At 52.8% G+C, this 22,674-nt stretch overlaps 2 protein-coding genes across 2 annotated transcripts; both read left to right on the top strand.

Annotated features, from left to right (window-relative positions):
- The first annotated feature begins 5,120 nt into the window (after window positions 1–5,120).
- On the top strand, window positions 5,121–11,788 carry LOC138413927 (sialic acid-binding Ig-like lectin 13). Its single transcript, XM_069540262.1, has 10 exons — window positions 5,121–5,169; window positions 5,236–5,619; window positions 5,837–6,115; window positions 6,336–6,383; window positions 8,141–8,398; window positions 8,484–8,768; window positions 10,949–11,045; window positions 11,392–11,434; window positions 11,469–11,505; window positions 11,733–11,788. The coding sequence occupies exons 1-10, from the start codon at window positions 5,121–5,123 to the stop codon at window positions 11,786–11,788; spliced, it is 1,536 nt and encodes a 511-aa protein (XP_069396363.1).
- A 3,393-nt stretch (window positions 11,789–15,181) lies between these two features.
- LOC132416403 (myeloid cell surface antigen CD33-like) lies at window positions 15,182–22,229 on the top strand. Its single transcript, XM_059999769.1, has 7 exons — window positions 15,182–15,233; window positions 15,300–15,677; window positions 15,879–16,157; window positions 16,390–16,437; window positions 17,744–17,840; window positions 18,770–18,851; window positions 22,056–22,229. Exons 1-7 carry the CDS (start codon window positions 15,200–15,202, stop codon window positions 22,227–22,229), a joined length of 1,092 nt encoding a protein of 363 aa, XP_059855752.1. The 5' UTR covers window positions 15,182–15,199.
- The last annotated feature ends 445 nt before the right edge of the window (window positions 22,230–22,674 follow it).

The raw sequence follows: 22,674 nt of genomic DNA, 5'->3' as shown, positions 1-22,674 counted from the left end.
CTTTTCTGTGTATGGGAGGATGCACAGTCTGAGCTGATTGGAAATTAGTCCTTAGATGCACCTTAACAACCTAGGGCCAGGATCGTGTTTTTCTCGTCCTGAATTCCCCTCAGGGCACACCTTCGGGGGAGACCGCAGTGGTTGATTGTTTAACAGCGGACAACATCCTTTGTTTACTGAAACGGCAGGCGACATTTTGTTTGTTTGTTTGCTCAATTCACCCAGAGGCTGGGTATGTCCTGTCCCGGGCACCACATCGCCTACATGTCAGTCTCACTGTCTACTCAAAACCCTCCCATGGATCCCTTCCTTGACTGGACCTCCAGCACCATCTCTTGCCATTCCTGAATCTTCCCTTTCCACCCTCCCTGTCTTCTACTAGTCCTGCTATAGCCAAAATCAAGTAATAACATTTAGAGAATTTCCTAAATCTTAGAGCTGACCACAGCCAAAATACCGCTCTCTCCTCAAGCCCAAAGAATAATTTACAAGCTTCTCAACCTGACGTTTTAGGTCAGGGGTCAGGAGACCTTTCTGCTAAAGGGCCAGATAGTAAGTATTTAGGCTTTTCAAGCCATAGGGTCTCCGTTGCAACTATTCAACTGTACTGCAAAAGCAACCGTGGACCATTTGCAAACGAATTAATGTGGCTGGGTGCCAACAAAATTTTATTCACAAAAACAGGCAGCCCCAGGGTCGTAGTTTTCTGACCTCTGTTCTAGGTTATTCTTAGTCTCACCCAATCTGCTTCTCCATCACCGTACCCCAAACCACCTATCCCTCAAGCCATTCTCTAAGAACCCATTCCGATGCATCCCTCACTGTCTCTGAGCACCTGCATCTCTCCTTCCAGGAAGACCCAGCCCCATGAAGTCATCTGGCTAACACCTTCTTATCCTTCAAAGTGAGTTCAAAATTATGGTCTGGGTTGAGAAGGTAGAGGGAAGCGAGAGCTTGGAAACGTCCTCCTACAAAGCCTAACACTCTAATTTTACTGCAAATCAGTTGAAACAAAAACAGCCCCAAATAGACCAGCAGCACCAAAAGCATGGCAGGGACCATGCATGACGCCCCAGTTTCTAAAGTGACACTTGAACAGATGAAAGATTCTGGTGTGGTGTAAGAAAAGGCCTGGCGCCCAAACCCGGCGCCTACACCCAGAAAGGACAGTTAGGTCAGACTTCCGTTTATGATAACATCAGCCTGCGTGATGCGACTCATCACATTAAAGGTCGATGGTTAGCCTTCCAATCCAGGCAAGATGACACTGGCCCATTGTTCCCTGCTTCTCCCTCTGTTCACAACGATAAACCCTGCGCATGGTGCAAGACACAACCAAAGGAGAATTCTGGAAAGTGGTAAGAAGAAGGCAAGTTGCTTTAGGACCCCAGGACTGGAAAAACAATGCAGAGTCAGGGCATCCCAGTTCCTACAGCCAAACGGGGATGAACACTCGCACCCACCGTTTCCCAAACCCCGACTGAGAAACAGTCAAGGGTTATCATCATAGTGTCAGGAATGCGCTCACCTGTCCCATCATCCGGGTTCTGTCCTCCTCCCTCCTTGGGGCTCCCACAGCCCCGTCCTCCCCGCTGCATCAGCCCAGGCCACGCCCGACTATGATCCTGTCTCCATCCCCCTTCCTGACCCTGGCTGGCTCTCCTCCAGTGGTGGCCTCGCCTTAGCCCAACCCCACAGGACACTCTGCTCAACAGGTGGGAGACAGGCACCCAGGGTGCAGGAGCGGCCACCAGCTCAGCCAGTGGAGGGACCTGCCCGAACAGCGGCCTGTTCAGCACGTCCTGGCCTGGGGAGGGGAGCGGAAGTGTGGCCAGAGTGAAGTAAGAGCGAGTAGAGATCAGAGCCGGTGCTCGGAGTGAGGTAGGCGGTAGATGGGCTCCGGGCTAGACATTTCCAACTGGCCTCTTGTTCACACTTCCCGGGGTGAGAAGAAGATGGGCTCCAGGCCGGACATTCATTCCCAGCCCCCTGTTTACATTTCCTGAAGCAAGAGACGAACAGGCTCCAGGACTCCATATATGACCGGACTCCTGTCTATCTTTCGAGATCTGCACCTCGATATAAAAACCAGCGACAGAAGACAGAAATAATAGGGTAAATAACCAGACATTGGACATTTTTATGGCAGGAACAGAGTGGGACAAACCCTGTTAAAAGATCAAGAGGCCATGCATTTCCCATCCTTGGGGCAAGGGAGACATTGCACATGCGCAGAAAGGCTCCTTGGGGTCCAAAAGGAGGGGGCGCCACCCCATAACATGTGAGGCTAAGGCCGTCCCATAGGCCTCTGGGCTGGAATCCATCTTGGAAAAAAGCTGCGCACGCATGCTGTTGAGGGTCCTAGGGCAGGTCAGGTGTGGAAAAAGAAACCAGATAATTGGCCAAAGGGAAACAAAGACCCGGAAGAACTGCCCTATATGAATGACGTAACCGCCTTTTTATGGGGCTCTTCCTCATTGTGGGGACGCCCACACCCTTTCTCTCCGGGTGTGCGTCTCTGCCCTGCTTCTATCTTAACTAAACAAACTGTTTCTCTGTGTGCTCTCCCACTTGTTGTGCTGTGTCTCTGATAATAAGCTTTGTACCTGTTTTTACAGTTTTGCCTCCGTGAGAGATGCATTTTTCACTGGGGCAAGAGCCAGGGGGTGTGGTGGCTGGGATTCCTGGTTTTCATCCAGGCTCCCCAGGTTCAATTCCTGGGCAGGGAATTAAGATCTCGCTTCACGCCACCACTCCTTGCCGCCACTCTGAGAGCAGGAGGAGAAGCCGAGGTGTCCTCGGGTTACCACCTCTTTCATTCCCTTTTCTCCTCCTGTCCTTGGAGTGGCCCCATCCTGCAGGCTGACCACTGGCCACTGTGTGGGCTGCATCATTTTGGGCTGCTGTAGGCTGCTCTGAGCACTCCACTTGTAGGAACACGTCGAATCTTCGGGGTGACCCCGTGGGTTCACCTGCTAGGGCTGCCGTAAGGAAGTACGGCCGACTGGGCGGCTTGAGCAACAGAAATTCATTTTCTCACAGATCAGGAGGCTGGAAGTCTGAGATCAAAGTGTCAGCAGGGCTGGCTTCTTAGTATTATTATTTTAAATTTTTAATTGAAGTATAGTTGCTTTACAATGTTGTGCTAATTTCTGCTGTACAGCAAAGTGATTCAGTCACACCTATATAGACGTCCTTCTGAGGCCTCTCTCCTTGGCTTGTAGATGGCCGTCTTCTCCCTGTATCTTCACGTGGTCTTCCCTCAGTATGTGTCTGTGTCCTAATCTCTCTTTCTTACAAGGACACCAGTCCTATTAGATGAAGGCCCAGCCCAATGACCTGATTTTATATTAATTACCTCTTTAAAGGCCTTGTCTCCAAATGCAATCACGCTTAGAGGTACTGGGGGTTAGGACGTGCACATAGGAATCTGGGGGGTGACACAATTCAGCTTCCAACGCCGTGCGAGCATAGGCACACCTCTGCACAGAGTGGTTAAGCGCCTCCCCAAGGTGGCACAGCAAGGATTAGGGAAGCAAGCGCAAGCCTAGAGCCATCTGCTGCAGAGCCTGTGCCCCTGAGCCCCGCATGAAAGCCCTCAGGGGAGGAAGCCCCCGGGAAGCGCTAACCACCACTGAGGGTGGGACTCAGAGTGACCCCTGAGGGATGGGCAGGGCCAGACACCTGACCTGCAAGACAGCCACAGAAGAGTCTGTAGAAAACGCCCACCTCTGTCCTTGTGTCAGATTCTCCCACAGACGAGGGTTGAACATTGTGATCCTTCCATGTGACAGATGAGAAAACTGAGGCCTGGAAGGGAGAAGGGCGGGGCCCACCTACCTCCAAACACTGGCATCCCCCCAGGGTCACGCTGGCTGCCATCTTGCTCCCAGTGCCCGGCGCCCAAGCCTGGCATGTGCAGGGAGGCCTGGGGCAGGGGGCTGCGAGCAGGTCAGGAAGCCTCAGGACCCCCTGTGGGATCATGTCCTGGTGGCCACCCTCCTGGATCCTGGTCTCATCCTCTCTGTCCATTTATACCTGGGAACTCGCCTTCTGGCTGCATGGAGCGATGGGGTTTCCTCCAAGCCTCTATCTGGGCTGCCCCTATCTCACACTGTATCAGCAGGAGCTGGGGCGTTGGAGAAGTTCTCAAGGGTGGAGACAAAGTCTGCCGCATTCTTGCCTTGTGCTCCACTCCCCTGAAAGGAGAGGTGCCCCTGTGCCGTTGTCGTGTTCATTTTGTTCCCAAGTCCAAGCTTGCTCTGCTCGCCTCACAACGGACGCATGAATCGGAGATGAGGTGTTGAGGGAAGGAATGACAACTTTATTCGAAAAGCTGGCGGACCTAGAAGACGGCAGACTAGTGTCTCTGAAGAACCTTTTGACTGGGGTTTGGATGCCAATTTCTTTTACAGCACAGAGAGGGAGAGGAGATGAGGAAGTAAAGTGAAAAGGCCACAAGCTTTGCAAACATCTCCTGGAATGGCCAGCCTCGGGGAGGGAATGCGTTCATTTCTTCTTCCTTGCAGCCATCCATGGGTGGAACGGCGACCAGATGTTTCCCTGAACGAAGCCACTTTCTATTAACCTCCAGGCAGAGGGGCAGGGCTCCCCGAGGCAGGCCATTATGTAGAGACAGTATCCTTTTAATGAACAAAAGCAGTGGAAAGCAAAAGTTAAAGTAGAAGAAACAGATCCAACACGGAGTCAGGATTGACTCTTCCCTGTTACAATTTCAGTAACTAATCACCACCTCTTTCGCTCTGGCGGGACCCATCCCCGTCTTTCATGCATGGAGCCTTCCCAGCTGCCCCTCCTGCATCTCACACCTGACGGGGACTGACCGGCCTGATTTCCTGCGGACAGAGGTGTGGGAGGGGCAGGCTGTGGACAGGGATCCGGGAGACGCCTTTGGGCTGTATTCGCTGCTCGTGACCCTCACCAGGGCCTCACATGGAAAGTAGAAGTGGTGACTCTCCCAGGTCCACGCAGCTCCGGCAGCTTGTGGGTGCGGAGTTCCTCTTTTGTGGTCGGTTACCTTCTGACCTCAGCTCTGGGCTTCCTGTGGGGGCTTCCTCTCAATCCTGTGACACAAAGGCCCCATCACTCTTACCCCAAAGATGCTGCTACTGCCACCACCGCTGCTGCTGCTGTCCCTGCTGTGGGCAGGTGGGTGGGCTGCGGGGAGAGGGGTGGGCGGGGCAGGGGCTGCAGCTGACCCTCGTTTTCCCGCAGGGTCCCTGGCTCAGGACAAGAGATACTGGCTGCGGGTGCGGGGGCCTGTGACGGTGCAGGAGGGCCAGTGTGTCCGCGTGCCCTGCTCCTTCCAGTATCCCCGGGACGACTGGGACGACTCTGTCCCAGCTTTCGGCTACTGGTTCCAGGAAGGGGCTAGAACCGACAAGGATCGTCCAGTGGCCACAAACGACCCAGATCGTGAGGTGCTGATGGACACCCAGGGCCGATTCCACCTCCTTGGAGACCCCCGGACCTACAGCTGCTCCCTGGACATCAGAGATGCACGGCAGGGAGACACGGGGACATACTTCTTTAAGGTGGAGAGAGGGCCTACTGTGAAATATAATTATATAGACAACAAGCTCCACCTGCATGTAACAGGTAAGGATGGTGTCAAGGAGAGGACACACAGACACAGGAGCCCTGAGGGCCCCCAGGGCAGGGCTGGGAGGGGACCCCCTGTCTTCTCATCCTGGGAGGGGCCCAAGGGGACCTAGGAGGACAGACCACTGCGGCTGGCCTGGGGCAGAGACAGCTCTGAGGGGCACACTCGGGCCCCCCCCCCCAGGGCCTGGGTCTGTTTCTCTCTCCTCTTCAGCTCTGACACAGACACCCGACATCCACGTCCAGGGGACCCTAGAATCTGGCCTCCCCAGGAATATCACCTGTGCAGTGCCATGGGCCTGTGAGAGGGGGACACCCCACACCTTCTCCTGGACCGGGGTTGCCCTCCCTTCCCTGCACCCCAAGGGCCCCCACTCCTCGGTGCTCACCCTCACCCTGGGGCCCCAGGACCACGGCACCAACCTCACCTGTCGAGTGACCTTCCCCGGAGCTGGCGTGAGCACAGACAGAACCATCAGGCTCAACGTGTCCTGTGAGCGCGGGGCCGGGACGCCGGGGCCCTGAGGGCGGAGGACGTTGGGGACGGGAGGGAGGGCCTGGGCTACTGCGTGCTGAGCCCTGCAAGCTGGAACTGGGGAGGAAGGAAAGAGGACACTACTCCACCCTCTTCCTATTTCTAATGTTTCTGGGGGAAAGGGCCAATGCCTGCCTTCCTGCCACTGAAAAGGGGACCGTTATGTCTGTCTGTCCAGATGCACCCCAGAAGCCGACCATCAGAGTGTTCCGGAAAGAAGACACAGGTAGGGCTAAACCTCTCTTCTCCAGGGATGTGGTGGAAGTGGAAGTGTCTCTGCCCTTCGGAGCAGAGCTGGGGATCAGAACTCAGATGGCAGAGAGGCTCAGGCCCGGGGAGGGGACAGCAGAGGTGGGACAACCCCCACTGGCGCATCAGCTTACGCACTGGCCTCCCCCTTTCGCTGGCCCTGCTCTCACGGGGTATCGCGTGGCCTCTTACTTGCCTGTTGGACGTGGCTGTCCCCACTGCCAGGGCTCTATCCTTGTCCCACATCCTGCCCAATAGTATTCAGCACTTGTGTATCCTCCCTCTTCGTTATCTTTTCGAATAGAACCTACACATGTACATTTTAAAACACACACATATATGCAGATCATACTACCCGCATGCTTTGCATCTCTATTAATTTTTAATAAACTTTTCATATGCAGTAATTTTAGACTCACGTGGTACAGAGACTGTCCACAGATCTCTCTCCTCAGCATTAAAATCCTCCATCCACGTGGCATATTTGCCACAACTAAGGAAGTGACGTTGGTACATTTCTACAAACTACACTCGCCTTTTTCTCAGACTTGGTATATCTTGGAGATTCTCCTGTATCTGTACCTAGGAAACCTTCTTCATTCTTAATGATGACCCCATGGTTTTCCAGTTAGAAGTATATTATATGATAAAGTACTTAATAGATCTCCTGTTAGTGGAAAACTACGGTGTTTCCAATCCTTTGCAAGGACAGGACAAATGTGTGGGTCTGGAAGCTTACTCTTGAGACAGAAGAAAGTCCTAGATCGAAGGGCATGTTTGTAATTTCTGCAGATGTTGCCAAATCGAGCTACGTGGAAGGCGTTCTGCTTACGCTACCCCCTGCTATGTGTCTGTTTCCCTGCTACACATTTTCATCCTTGCTGATACCATAAGTGAATACACTCTCATGTTAACTTGCATCATCATTTTGTGAATAGGTTGGGTATCTTTCATTGTGTTTAAAAAACATGCGTATTCCTTTCTCTTTTTTTTTTTTTTTTTGCTGTACGCGGGCCTCTCACTGTTGTGGTCTCTCCCGTTGCGGAGCACAGGCTCCGGACGCGCAGGCTCAGCGGCCATGGCTCACGGGCCCAGCCGCTCCGCGGCATGTGGGATCTTCCCGGAACGGGGCACGAACCTGTGTCCCCTGCATCGGCAGGCGGACTCTCAACCACTGCGCCACCAGGGAAGCCCCATGCCTATTTCTTTGTGGTCTTTTTCTTGATGATTTGAAGAAACTCTTTTCATATTAACGCAATCATCTGTGTATAAGTTGAGAGGATTTATTTTCATCCTAATCTTGGGCTTTTGACTTAGTGTACGGTGATTTTGCTAGGCAAAAACATGCCATTTTTCTTGGCCGCACCGCGTGGCTTGTGGGATCTTAGTTCCCCAACCGGGGATCTAGCCCGTGCCCCCTGCAGTGGAAGCACAGAATCCTAACCACTGGACCGCCAGGGAACCCCCGCCATTTTTTTTTTAAGTTGCATTCAGTGATGTACTGGGACTAGCTCTTACTGGTTGGCGAGAGCCAGTTGTGCAGTTGTGTCCATCTTTTCCCACTTCGGGGTTCAGAGGCTTCAAATTAGGTGCTTGAAATTGGCCAAGATGGGAGTTTTTACACAGAGGAAATTGACAAGTGCTACAAAACAGGAAGATATGAGCCCTTAGGCAATGAAAGAGACAGACAGACAGACAGGCAGACTGAAGCTAGCTTTCTCTCTGTCCTGCCAGGACCTGAAAGTCTGGGCCAAAGCCTATCTCTCCCAGTCCAGGAGGGCCAGTTCCTACGCCTGGACTGTGTTGCCGACAGCAACCCTCCTGCCAGGATGAGCTGGATCCGGGGGAGCCTGACCCTGAGCCCCTCCAATTCCTCGAACCCTGGGGTCCTGGAGCTGCCCCGGGTGGAACTGGGGGACCATGGGAAATATGTCTGCCGAGCTCAGCATCCGTTGGGCTCCAAGGAAGCATCTCTGAGCCTCGTTGTGAAAAGTGAGTTGGAACACACCTGAGGGAAGGACGCCTGGGTTCTAGGGAGGGGAGAGTCTCCTCTGATCCCTCCCATGTCTCCCCACAGACCCCCCGCAGCTGCAGGGACCCTCCTGCTCCCAGGAGGAGGAGGGTCTGCACTGCGACTGTTCCTCCCGAGCCCAGCCGGCCCCCTCCCTGCGCTGGCGGCTGGGGGAGGGGCTGCTGGAGGGGAATTTCAGCAACGCCTCCTTCAAGGTCACCTCCAGCTCGGCTGGGCCCTGGGTCAACAGCTCCCTGAGCCTCCGCGAGGGGCTCAGCTCTGGCCTCCGACTCAGCTGCGAGGCCCAGAACGGCCACGGGAAACAGAGCGCCACTGTCCTGCTGCTACCAGGTCTGGGAGCTATGGAAGGGAGAGTCTCCTCTGATCCCTCCCATCTCTCCCCACAGAACCCCGCAGCTGCTGGGACCCGCCTGCTCCCAGGAGGAGGAGGGTCTGCACTGCGACTGTTCTAAATATGGTCTTTATCTTTCTCCAGTCACCGAAGGCCTTGTGGGGGGGGCATTTTTTAAGTAGACTTTATTTTCAGGAACTGATTTGGGTTCGTAGCAGATTCGTCAGAAGGTAAAGAGACTTCCCTCGTCCCTGATGCACTTTCCCACACACGCACGGCCTCCCCCCAACAGCACGCCCCGCCAGAGGGTGCCTGTTACAGTCGATGAATCTCCACTGACACGTCATTTTCAACCAAAGTGCATGATTGACGTTAGGGTTCCCTCTTGCTGTTGTACATTTCATGGGTTTGGACAAATGTATAATGACATGTATCTGCCATTACAGTATCATACAGAAGAGTTTCATTGTCCCAACATCTCTTTGGACCATTTTTGTGACTGTCAGCCCCTCAGCCCTCACCCTGAGCCCTCTCTGGAGCCCAGCGCTCCCCTCACTGCTGTATTCCCACTGGTCATAACAGCTGGTCCCCCATCTGGACAGAGCCCCATTAGGGCTGTCTCAGCAGTGCCCACCACACTGTTGACAGGTGACGCCCAGACGCACATCCCTTGCCCTGGGTGTTGGGGTGCCACCAGGCAGGGCCAGGAGAGCTGTCTGGGTCTGACCTGGAGGTCTGAGAAGCTTCCTGCTTCCACCTCCTTCTGAAGGCACAAAAGATCACCGTGGACCCTGAGTGACAGGGCCAATAGAGGCCAGGAGAGCAGATTTAGACCCCCTCCCTGGAAGGAAGGAGAGGCAAGGCCCTTCAGCCTCCCACAGTGCTCTCTGTCTCTCTGGAATGTCCACGGGGCACAGAACCTCATGGCTCTGCTGTGGCCAGGTCTGGAGGCTGCTCTCCATGTCTCTGGATCTGCCTATAGTGGATACTTCATACACGTGGAATGTGACAGAACAGTGGCCTTTTCTGTCCGGCTTCTCTCACTAACCGTTCTCAAGCATCATCCGTAGAGCGTGTATCAGTATCAGTTCCTTTCTGTCTGAATAACATTCCATTGCGCGGATGCGCCAGCTTGTCTCCATCCAGTTAGCAGTGGATGGACGTTTGGGTTGTTTCCACTTTTAGTCTATTACAGTGCTGCTATGAACGTTGCTATATTTTTCCCTTTTTTTTTTTTTTTTTTTTTGGATCATTGATTTCAGTTTTCTCGGGCATATACCTAGGAGTGAAATTTCTGGGTCAAATGGTCGTTTCTAATTTTAAATTTCTGAGGAAATGCCAGATGTTTTCCACACTGGCAGCACCATTTTACATTCCCACCAGCAAAGTATGAGGGTTCCAATTTCTCCAGATCCTTGTCGCCATTATTTTCCTTAAAAAAAAAATTCGAGCCCGCTGGTGGGTGTGAAGAAATACCTCATCATGTTTTGAGTTACATTTATGGAGCGAGTAATGGCATCGTTCATTTTATTCATGAACGTATTGGTTATTTGGAAAATTGTTTTAGTCCTTTGTCCGTTTGTAAAAATTTCATTGTCTCTTTGTTCTTGAATTGTTTTTTTGGTCTTTTTTTTTCTTTTTTTTTTTTGCGGTACGCAGGCCTCTCACTGTTCCGGCCTCTCCCGTTGCGGAGCACAGGCTCCGGCCGCGTAGACCCAGAGGACATGGCTCACGGGCCCAGCCGCTCCGCGGCACGTGGGACCCTCCCGAACCGGGGCACGAACCCGCGTCCCCTGCATCGGCAGGCGGACTCTCAACCACGGCGCCACCAGCGAAGCCCTTGTATTGTTTTGATATAGCTTTTATATAGGCTGGATATCACACACATATCGAATCTATGATTTGCAAATATTTTCTCCCATTAAATGGGTGGGTTTTTCACTTTCTCAGTCGATTGATGAGCCGAATTTTTCATTTTCATGAAGTCCAACTTACGCATTTTTGTTTTCTGTTCAGCTGCTGGAAGGTAAGGGCATGGGGTGGGCTGATACCCCGGGCACACGGGATTCGGCATCCGGTGCATGAGGAAAGCCTGGAAGACCAACGTCCAGAGTCCTCCTGGGAGCGGAAGGACACAGGATTGAGCAGATGATTCCATCCTGGTCCCACTTTCCTGCAGGGCAGTCGGGGCGCGTCGCACCACAGGTGATTCTGACGGCCATCTGGGAAGCGGCTGTCAAGATCCCGCTACTCTTCTTGGTCCTCATCGCCCTCCTGTGAGCACCCCTGGGAGAGGGGAGAGGGGATGGGTGGGGAGGGCAGGGCGCAGGTGGCTGCACCCTGGAACCAGCGCTGGAGGGGGCGGGGGCGGGGCCGGCAGGAGGCTTACGGGAAGGGGGAGTGGGGGGGCGGGGCTTGGGGGCGGTGAGGAGTCCCCTGGGGCAGAGGCTCCTCCCCGCCCAGTGTCAGGGTTGAAGGTAGCCGCTGTGCTCTAGAGGGTCTGTGGGGCCAGACCTGCCCTCTCCCACCTCAGTCATCCCCCCGCCCGTGAAGAAGGAACAGGGTGAGTGTGCGGCCCGCGGCACCCGATCTGACCAGAGCCTGGTCTCTTCTCTGGCTCAGAGTGACGTCCCGCAGGAGGAAGGCAGCCAGGCCTGCAGGGGGCGTGTCAGATGCAAACGCCAGGCCGGCAGGGGGAGCGTCTATTGCAAACGCCATTCCAGGTTACCCCTCTGGGTGAGTGATGTCGGCATCCTACCACCCAACATCCCACTGCACACCTGCCCCAGAATGGCCCCCAGGATTGCTCCGCTCAGCGTACCCAAAGTGGAGCTGCCATCTTCCTCCCCAAAGGCACTTCTCTGCTGGGTTCCCTGTCACACTGATGACAAGGTGGCCCCCATCTCTAAGGCCAGAAGGAAGGACGGGGTTTGCCCCCTTTCATCCCCGCTCCTCTTCTCCAGGATCCAATAATCACTACGTGCTGTCCATCCTTCCTCCGAAGCACAGCTCGTCCTGATGCCCGTCTCCTTCCCATCTTGACCCCAGTCGTTCCAGCAGCCTCATCTCTTCCCTGGGTCTCTGAACCCACCCACCTCCTGCCTCCATCTCCCTGGGAAACACAGACCTCCGCACTGTTCGCAGAGACCGCTACCATCCACTTGCTGCACAGCAGGGACAGCTGTGTTTCCTCTCCACGGCCAGAGACCAAGGTGCACACACCACTGGCTGGAGTTGCAGCCCTGGCGGGATCTGCCCTGCTGGACTCTCCACCCAGATCCCTCCTCTCCCTGCATCTCCCCACATCTCCACACCCAGCCTGGACAGAGCTCTGTGACTCTGAGACTTTGTACGTGCAGTCCCTTCCCCTGAAACATCCTTCTCCCTCCATTCCTGCGTCTCCAAGTCCTGAGCATATCCTCAGGCTCAGTCTTAAATGTCACCGTGTGTGTGTGTGTGTGTGTGTGTGTGTGTGTGTGTGTGTGTGTGTTCATTGTCTGGTTTTGGGTGGAAGAGTGGCATACACTTAATTATAGACTATTCGGCAAGAACTATTGAACATGTACTCTGTGCTCCCTTGTTGGAGGTTCCCAGGGGGCATCAGTGAGCACAGCATCAAACATCTCTGTCATCGGGCTTCCCTGGTGGCGCAGTGGTTGAGAATCCGCCTGCCGATGCATAGGACACGGGTTCGTGCCCTGGTCCGGGAAGATCCCACATGCAGCGGAGCGGCTGGGCCCGTGAGCCATGGCCGCTGAGCCTGCGCATCCGGAACCTGTGCTCCGCAACGGGAGAGGCCACAACAGTGAGAGCTCCGCGTACCGCAAAAAAAAAAAAAAAAATGTCTGTCATCAAGCATAGAGAATAAGCTTGTGGTTACCTGGGGGACGGGGGGGATGGATTCGGAGTTTGGGGTTAGCAGATGTGAACTATTATATACAGAATGGATAAACAAGGTCCCACTGTACAGCACAGGGAACTATAGTCAATATCCTGTGATAAACCATATGGAAAAGAATATGGAAAAGCACATGTATTATATGTGTATGAATAACTAAGCCACTTTGCTGGACAGCAGACATTAACCACAACTTTGTAAATAATTATGTTTCAATAAAAAATTGTTTTTAACTCTCTGTCATCAAGAAGCTGTCCTTCTGGATATAAGAAGGATAGAAACATTTTTTAAAAATAAATAAAAATATTGAGTGTGTTTGATGGTAACATGTGTCTGGAGAAGCGAACAGCTTCTCAGGGAAGCGAACACGTGACATTTGGGGGCTGTTTTCTGTTGCTGAGAGTGTGCCCGAGGTGATGTTTGAGCCAAGACTTGAAAGTGGAAGAAAGCAGGTTCTGTGTTCCCGTAAGAGACAATTATCCCAAGGGCTTCCAGGCCAATGCAAGTATCCGGAAGCCTTTGAGCAGAGCAGAGACAGGATTGAACTTTCATTTGAAAAGAATCCTCACGGAAATGCAAATCCAAACTACAATGAGGTATCCCCTGACACCCGTCAGAATGGCCATCATCAAAAAGTCTACAAATAATAAATGCTGGAGAGGGTGTGAAGAAAAGGGAACCCCTCTGCACTGTGGATGGAAATGTAAACTGGTGCAGCCACTATGGAGAACAGAATGGAGGTTCCTTAAAAAACTAAAAATAGGGGCTTCCCTGGTGGCACAGTGGTTGAGAGTCTGCCTGCCGATGCAGGGGACACGGGTTCGTGCCCCGGTCCGGGAAGATCCTACATGCCGCGGAGCGGCTGGGCCCGTGAGCCATGGCCGCTGGGCCTGTGCGTCCGGAGCAATGGGAGAGGCCACAACAGTAACGCGTACTGCAAAAAAAAAGAACAAAAAAAAATTAAAAATAGAGTTAGCATATGATCCAGCAATCACACTCCTGGGCATATATCCGAAGAAACGTCTAATTCAAAAAGATACGTGCAACCCAATGTTCATAGCAGCTCTATTCACAACAGCGAAGACATGGAAGCCACCTGAGTGTCCATCCACAGAGAAATGGATAAGGATGTGAGATATATATATATATATATATAGTGGAATATCACCTAGCCATAAAAAGAAGGAAATAATGCCATTTGCAGCAACCTGGATGGACCTAGAGATGATCACACTGAGTGAAGTAAGTCAGACAGAGACAAACATTATATAATATCACGTTCATGTGGAATCTAAAAACTAAAACCACTAAATTCATGTACAAAACAGAAACAGACTCACAGACATAGAAAACAAACTTACGGTTACCAAAGGGGAAAGGGGATGGGCAGGGATAAATGAGGAGTTTGGGACTAACACATACACACCACTATAAATAAAATCGACACTCAACAAGGACAAAGCATAGCACAGGGAACGCTACTCAATATTCTGCAATAACCTATATTGGAAAAAAATCTGAACAAGAATAGATATATGTATATGTATAACTGAATTACCTTGCTGCACAACTGAAACTAACACAACATCGTAAATCAACTCTACTCCAATACAAAATAAAAATGAAACTAAATTGAAAACTAAATAATTTGGAGGCTCGTTAAAAAAAAGAAATTTCCTTTGCACTGACATAGACCATGTGCTTCCCGTTTGTTTTACATGAAGATGCTACATGGTTTTTATTCTGAAGATGCCACTGAAAGTTTGCGAATCAGCATAGTAGAAGTTAAAAAAACATCCCATATCATATCTTTAGAAAATACCCAGTATGCTGCCGGACACTCGGCAATCTCACCACTGATGCAGCTCTAAAGCCCGACAGTGCTGCCTGTTTGGGGAGGAAGTGATGGGCCCGGCTGGGAGCATCTCCTGGGCAGGGACCGGGCCAGCCGTAGCCCTTCTGGTCTCCAGGTCACCAGCCCAAGATGCTCAGTGTTGGGGGAAGGAGTGAAGGCGTGATTGGCGGCTGCCTTCACGTCACCCAGGAGCCCCTTCTTGTCTTCTGCCCCAGACGCTCACACAGACCCTAAAGAACCTGACATCTTGCAGGACCCACCACCCGAGGGTCTAGGTGAGGCTGGGACCCTCCAGGTCGAGACAGGAGCTGAGCGGCTCCCTGGTGTAGACAGCGGTGCTCAGACGGGAGGACCTTAGGAGGCTCACCATGTCCTACGCCTCCGTGTCCTCAGAGGCTCTGGTGCTGGAAGGACCCACCCGAGATGGGGGGCAGGACAGGGCTCTCCTCCTTGCCTGCTCCTCTCTGGGCAGGTCTCCGGGGTCTCTGGACCGAGGGGTGTCCGTGCGCTCTGTGCGGAGGGGGGGCCGAGCTCCGGCTCTGCAGTTCCTCTTCTGTGAACAGCTGGGTCTCGTGTTCCTCCCCGGCTTCCCGTGGGTCTCCCCGCAGCCTTACCACCCTCTCTCCTCCCCCTTCTCTTTTCACACACAGGACGCCCAGAAGCCCTCCGTCTCAGAGATGCTGCCGCTGCTGCTGTCCCTGCTGTGGGCAGGTGGGTGGGCTGCGGGGAGAGGGGTGGGCAGGGCAGGGGCTGTGGCTGACCCTCGTTTCCCCGCAGGGTCCCTGGCCTATGACAGCACATATCGGCTGGAAGTGCAGGAGTCCGTGACGGTGCAGGAGGGCCTGTGTGTCCGCGTGCCCTGCTCCTTCTACTATCACTGGTTATACACGGACAACTCTGCCCCAGTTTTCGGCTACTGGTTCAAGGAAGGGGCCGATGTGAACCTGGATGCCCCTGTGGCCACAAACAACGCAGGACGTAAAGTTCAGGAAGAGACCCAAGGCCGATTCCACCTCCTAGGGGACCATGGAAACAACTGCTCCCTGGACATCAGAGACGCCAGGAGGAGGGATCAAGGTTCATACTTTTTTCGTGTGGAAAGAGGAACGGCATTATGGAGTTATAAGTCTAACAAGCTCTCCTTGCATGTGACGGGTAAGGAGTGGGGTCTGGGAGAGGCCTCAGGGGAAGGACCTGGAGCCCCAGGGCAGGACTCGGATAGGACCCCCTCCTGGGAGGGGTCGGGGGGAGAGCAAGTGGGGGTTCAGAAAGAGGGGCTGGACCAAAGCCTGAAGCTTATCTCAGGGCTGCACCTCTAACCCTCCTCCTGACCCCGTCTCCCCCTCTCTTCATCAGCCCTGAACCACACACCCCACATCCTCATTCCTGCGACGCTGGAGGCTGGCCGCCCCGGGAACCTGACCTGCTCTGTGCCCTGGGCCTGTGAGCAGGGCGCGCCCCCCATCTTCTCCTGGACGTCAGCCGCCCTCACCTCCCTGGGCCCCAGGACCCACCTGTCCTCAGTGCTCACCATCACCCCACAGCCCCAGGACAATGGCACCAATGTCACCTGTCAGGTGAAGTTCCCCGCAAGCGGTGTGATCGTGGAGAGGACCATCCAGCTCAGTGTCACCTGTGAGCGCTGCGCCGTGTTGCCCGGGGCGTGAGGGGATGGGGGCAGGTGGGCCAGGCCGGGGGTGCTTGGTGCTGTTGCCTGGAGACCCGGCTGAGTAGGAGGGCCTGGAAGGACAGAAGCCCTGTCCCTCCTGCGTTTCTGTGGCTTCCGGGTGTGTGTGTGGGGGGATGCCTACCCTTATCTCACCCCAGTCCTCTCACTGAGGAAGGAAATCCTGTCTTCCACTGCTAGGTGCTCCACAGAGCCCAGCAACAGGTGTGTGCTCAGGGGATGGCACAGGTAAGACGGAGCCCCCCATCCATGGGGCATTGAGTGGAGTGGGGTCTCTTCCAGGTTGGGTCAGGACTGCACTTTCAGAGCTCAAATGGTGCAGGTCGGGTGTGGTCCTGCAATTAGACACAAGAAGCCCCCATTAGGTCTCTTCCTGCCGTATCCTCCGACTCTGGTCTTGCCAAAGTGACCCACACCTCCCTCCCTGCCCATTTTAAATATGGTCTTTATCTTTTTCCAGTCACCGAAGGCCTTGCGGGGGGGGCATTTCTTAAGTAGACTTTATTTTCAGGAACTGATTTGGGTTCGTAGCAGAATTCGTCAGACGGTAAAGAGACTTCCCTCGTCCCCGCTGCACTTTCCCACAGACGCACGGCCTCCCCCCAACAGCACGCCCCGCCAGAGGGTGCCTGTTACAATCGATGAATCTCCACTGACACGTCATTTTCAACCAAAGTGCATGATTGACGTTAGCGTTCCCTCTTGCTGTTGTACATTTCATGGGTTTGGACAAATGTATAATGACACGTATCTGCCATTATAGTATCATACAGAAGAGTTTCGTTGTCCCAACATCTCTTTGGGCCATTTTTGTGACTGTCAGCCCCTCAGCCCTCACCCTGAGCCCTCTCTGGAGCCCAGCGCTCCCCTCACTGCTGTATTCCCACTGGTCATAACACCTGGTCCCCATCTGGACAGAGCCCCTTAGGGCTGTCTCAGCAGTGCCCACCACACTGTTGACAGGTGACGCCCAGATGCACATCCCTTGCCCTGGGTGTTGGGGTGCCACCAGGCAGGGCCAGGAGAGCTGTCTGGGCCTGACCTGGAGGTCTGAGAAGCTTCCTGCTGCCACCTCCTTTGAAGGCACAAAAGATCACCGTGGACCCTGAGGGACACGGCCAATAGAGGCCAGGAGAGAAGATTTAGACCCCCTCCCTAGAAGGAAGGAGAGACAAGGTCCTTCAGCAGCCCGCAGTGCTCTCTGTCTGTCTGTCTCTGTGGAATGTCCACGGGGCACAGAACCTCATGGCTCTGCTGTGGCCAGTTCTGGAGTCTTTTGCAGAGAGACCCTGGATGGACAAATAGCTGACTCCACGAAGAGCTGAAGTTTGTTGGGAGTATGTGGGCTGGAGAGGAAGTGTGGCATAGACTGTGTCCGTCTGGAAAAGGCTCAGGTCCTAGAAATGGTGGGGGAACCTAGGGGCTGAACCCTCGGTGGGAAGAGGGGGCACACCTCTCTACCTGCTACGGAGAGGAGGAGACTTATGCCTGCTCCTCAGGATTGGAATTCTCCCCAAGTCTCTCTTGTCTGCAGGAAACTCGGGGGCCAGGGCAGGAGTGATTGAGGGGGCCCTTGGGGGAGCTGGTGTCACCACGCTGCTTGTTCTCTGCCTGTGCCTCATCTTCTTCACGTGAGTTGGGCTGGCTGTGGGCCAGGGGAGGAGAAGAGGCGCCTGGAGGGGTTGTGAGGACCCAGAGCAAGGGCGGGGCGGTGCAGGGGTAGTGAAGATCCAGCTCGTAGACACCTGGCCAGGCCTGAGCGTGTTCCCAGCCCTGGTCCCCGATCCAGAAGCCGGGAGGGAGAAGGGACCTTGTCACAGTCTTGTTGTAAAGGCCCCTGGGCTCCCTCTACCCCTTTAATCTTTACTTTTTATTGGAATAGAGTTGATTTACAATGTTGTGTTAGTTTCTGGTGTACAGCAAATTGAATAAGTTATGCATACGCATATATCCACTCTTTTTTAGATTCTATTCCCATATGTCCTTACAAAGTACTGAGTAGGGTTCCCTGTGCTACATAGTAGGTCCTTATTAGTCATCTGCTTTATATATAGCAGTGTGTATATGTCAATCCCAATCTCCCAATTTATCCCACCGCTTTTCCCCCTTGGTATCCATAAGTTTGTTTTCTGCGTCTGTGACTCTATTTTTGTTTTGTAAATAAGTCCATTTGTACCGTTTTTTTAGATTCCACATATTAGCCATTTCATAGGACATTTGTCTTTCTCTGTCTGGCTTACTTCACTCAGTATGACAATCTCTAGGTCCACCCATGTCCCAGAAAATGGCATTATTTTGTTCTTTTTCATGGCTGAGTAATATTCCATTGTATATATGTGCCACATCTTCTTTATCCATTCCTCTGTCGATGGACATTTAGGTTGCTTCCACGTCCAGGCTATTGTATGTGTGCTGCTATGAACGTTGGGGTGCATGTGTCTTTCCGAATTATGGTTTTTTCTGAATATGTTGGGCTCACCCTACTCTTGACCTGCCTTAGTCACTCACTCCAGCCTCAAAAGAGATACCCTGTGTCACAGACCCTCGTGTCTCCCAACAGAGTGAAGACCTACCGGAAGAGAGCAGCCAGGACTGCAGTGGGTATGGAGGACATCCACCCTGTCATAGGACCAACTTCCCTGGTGAGTGACACGGGCATCCCGGCAATGCAGCCTGCCCTGCAGATCTCCCGGGGCGGCCCACAGCCCTGCTCCATTCAGCATGTCCAGAAATGAGCTCTTCCCCTTCCTGCGTCTTTGAAAATGTAGGATTTATTATTATTCCTCTGTGTTAGGCCAAGAGATCAGGAGACGATTGCCACAAAAAAGACAGGTAGTACAGTTCCCAAGAGGAGGGGGCGTGCCACACCCTGCAGGGCCATGAGGGGCAGCACAAGGGTCTGTCAAGAGGCAGAGGGAGTGAGGAGGAAACCTGGGCAAGAGATTTTGTGGTTTATGTGGGAAGGAACAGGCAGGGTAAGCAGACTGAGGAATGTCTAGTTGAATGATTTCAGAATGCTCTGGGGTGTAGGGGTTGTCTCTGGTTTTCTGGTACCTGGCCCCGGGGTGATGAGAGCAGGATAACGGTCCAGAGAGTAAGAGTTTGATAAAGGAAGTGGTTTGGGCTGATCGGTTTGCAATATGAAGGGCAGGCTTGCAGGCAGATCCCTTAGAATCTCTAGAACTTGACTAGCACTGGCAGGGGCAATCCCTCGAGGGTTAACAAAGCCCCGGTTGTCAAAACATCAGAAACACAAGGTGAATACATCCCTAAACATACTCTGCTGGGTTCTCCAATTCATCAATGGTACTCTTGTTCCTGACTCCCAACCAGCGATCCATCCCTTTCCCCCATCACCTCTTCCTGCACTGATACACTGCAAAGCATGTCTGTGTTTCTTCTAAATACAGCTTGATACAAACACTCCCTTTGAGCTGAGCTCCCCACTTAGCTCTTATCCTGCTGAAGCCTCCCCACCTTCCCCCAAACATCTGCATTACCTGCACCTGCATTACCTGCACCTGCATGACCTGCATCTCCATTGCCTGCACCTGCATTACCTACACCTGCATTACCTGCATCTGTATTACCTGCATCTGCATAACCTGCATCTGCATTACCTGCATCTGCATTGCCTGCACCTGCATTGCCTGCATCTGCGTTGCCTGCATCTGTATTACCTGCATCTGCATTGCCTGCGTCTGCATTACCTGCACCTGCATGACCTGCATCTGAATAACCTGTACCTGCATTACCTGTATCTGAATTACCTGCATCTGCATTACCTGCTCCTGCATAGCCTGCACCTGCATTACCTGCACCTCCATGACCTGCATCTGCATTGCCTTGTCTGCATTACCTGCATCTCTATTGCCTGCACCTGCATTACCTGCATCTGTATTACCTGCATCTGCATAACCTGCATCTGTATTACCTGCATCTGCATTACCTGCACCTGCATGCCCTGCATCTGCATTACCTGCTCCCACATAGCCTGCACCTGCATTACCTGCACCTGCATGACCTGCATCTGCATGCCCTGCATCTGCATTACCTGCTCCTGCATAGCCTGCACCTGCATTACCTGCACCTGCATGACCTGTGTCTGCATTGCCTGCATCTGAATAACCTGCATCTGCATTACCTGCACCTGCACTGCCTGCATCTGTATTACCTGCATCTGCATTGACTGCATCTGCACTGCCTGCATCTGTATTAGACAGTCGTCCCATCCTGCCCAAGTCTGAAATGCACTGTTTCTCCTCACTGCCAAACAACTTGATTGACATTTAGGGCAGGAAAACCAGAGTCAGCTTTGATGCTGCACTTCTTCCAAACAGGCTTGCTCAAGCAAAGTAAGCTTTTTGCCCCTCAGAATCATTGCCCAATTGCCCCCTTCTCCTCCCATGTCCGTATGAACCAGCCCTACTCATGCTCATCCTCTGATCCCTGACTTTCATTTATTTCTTGACCTATGGCTAATGTGGCCATCACTGAGGTCTCTGAGCGAATCCATCACCCATGCATTCACTTATTCCTTCAGCAACTATCTCCCACTTGTTGATTGTTCTGAGCACTTGGGTAATCTCTGTATTTTTACAGAGACAGTGGAAAATGTCCCTTGCTGTCAAGGACTTACATTTATTGAGGGGAGTGGGGCGGTTGTGGTGAAAGCAATGAACAGGTGAGTAGTGAAAGTATACAGGAAATGAGAGCTATGGAGGGAGATGCAATGGGAGGGACAGTTCTGGGGGTGGGAGTCTTTGAGAAAACCCCTGCAGCAAGTGAAGGAACACAGTGGGAGCCCCTGAAAGAGAGTCGTTGAAGGGCTCTAGACAGAGGGAGCCACAAGTGCTGGGCTCAGAGGTTGGGACGAGCTGATGCATTGGAGAGACGCATCGCTTAATCATGACGAAGCCGCCATAAAAATCCCAATAGTGTGGGGCACAGGGAGCTTCTGGCTGGTGCACAAGTGGAGGTGCTGGGAGAGTGACGTGTCTTGAGAGGGGGTGGAAACCCTGCACCCCTTCCCACATACCTTGCTTGCCCTGTGTATTTCTTCATTGGACTTTTCACGCCTTCCTAAGCTATATCCTTTTATAATAAACTAGTAATCTAGTAAGTAAACGGTTTTCCTGAGTTTTGTGAGCCACTCCAGCAAATTAATCAAACCTGAGGAGGAGGCCATAGGAACCTCTGATTTATAGCCAGTTGGTCAGAAGCACAGGTGACAACCTGGACTTGTGATTGACACCTGAAGTGGGGGGGAGGCAGTCTCATGGGACTGAGCCCTCAACCTGTGGGATCTGACACTATCTCCAGGCAGAGAGTATCAGAATTGAGTTACATTGCAGGACACCCAGCTGGTGTGGGAGAATTCCTTGGTGTGGGGGTACAAAGAACCCACGCATCTGGTGACAGAAGTGTTGTGAGTGTGATAACAGTGCGAGAGTAAAGGAGAGACACACAGCAGAAGTGAGTTTCCATAAACACCCTCCTGTTTACGGAAAACCTCAGGAAACCTCAGTGGGCCAGGGGTTGAGTTTGTGATCAATAGATGTGTGACCTTGGGAGGAACCTACCCTCTCTGAGACTCCGTTTCTCTCCCTGTAACGTAGTAATATTTCCTCCATAGGTCTGTGTGGGTGCTCAGTAGAACTGGGAAACAATCTATAGCGTTATATGTGTTGGATGACTGAATCAATGGAACCTTCAGAAACGTTTGGTAGCAGAATGGAAGAAGGAATAGATGCTCTGTCCCAGAGTCAAATTCACTTCCTGGACCCTCTCTCCCTTCTCCCCTCGAAACTACCTTGATCTGACCCCTTCCTTTGCTCTGCATCCAGGATCACCGGGAAGAGTCCAAGTTAGAGGATCGTCCTGACCCCACCAGCTCGGCAGGGGCCACCCCCACCTCGGGGATGGAGGAAGAGCTGCATTACGCCTCCCTCAGCTTCCATGGGATGCGTCATCCTCAGGAGAGCCCCCACTCAGAATACACGGAGATCAGGACCAAGTGAGGGACCGCAAGCGGCATCAGCGTCAGGCAGGACGTCCATTTCCTCTACCGGAAGCGGGACCCACAGGCTAATCCTTAGGGACTTAACATCCCCGTAGGTGATGGGTTTATGAACTACTGTTAGTGCCTTTCCTGCTCTATTGGAACTATCTTAGGCTTTGCATTCAGAGACACCTGGCATCAAGTCCACGCTTTTTCATTCAGCAAGAGTATGATATCATGGCACCTAACCCCTCCATGTCTTGGTTTTCTGCTTTGGTGAAATGGATGTGAGAGGTCCAGCATCACAAGGCTGTTGTGAGGATTAAACGAAAGTACCAAATATGCAACAGAAGTCTTCATGCATTGTGACCTTTGTCCACGGAAAAAAAGCTCACAACCTAAAAGTTGCACGTTATGTTTTATTTGGGGACCTTACTGAGGACTATAGCCTGGGAGAGAGCCTC

Source organism: Delphinus delphis, chromosome 20, assembly GCF_949987515.2.
Source record: "Delphinus delphis chromosome 20, mDelDel1.2, whole genome shotgun sequence".
NCBI classification, from domain to species: Eukaryota; Metazoa; Chordata; class Mammalia; order Artiodactyla; family Delphinidae; genus Delphinus; species Delphinus delphis.
Note: the sequence above shows the minus strand (reverse complement) of the source record. Positions and strands in the feature narration are given on the sequence as shown.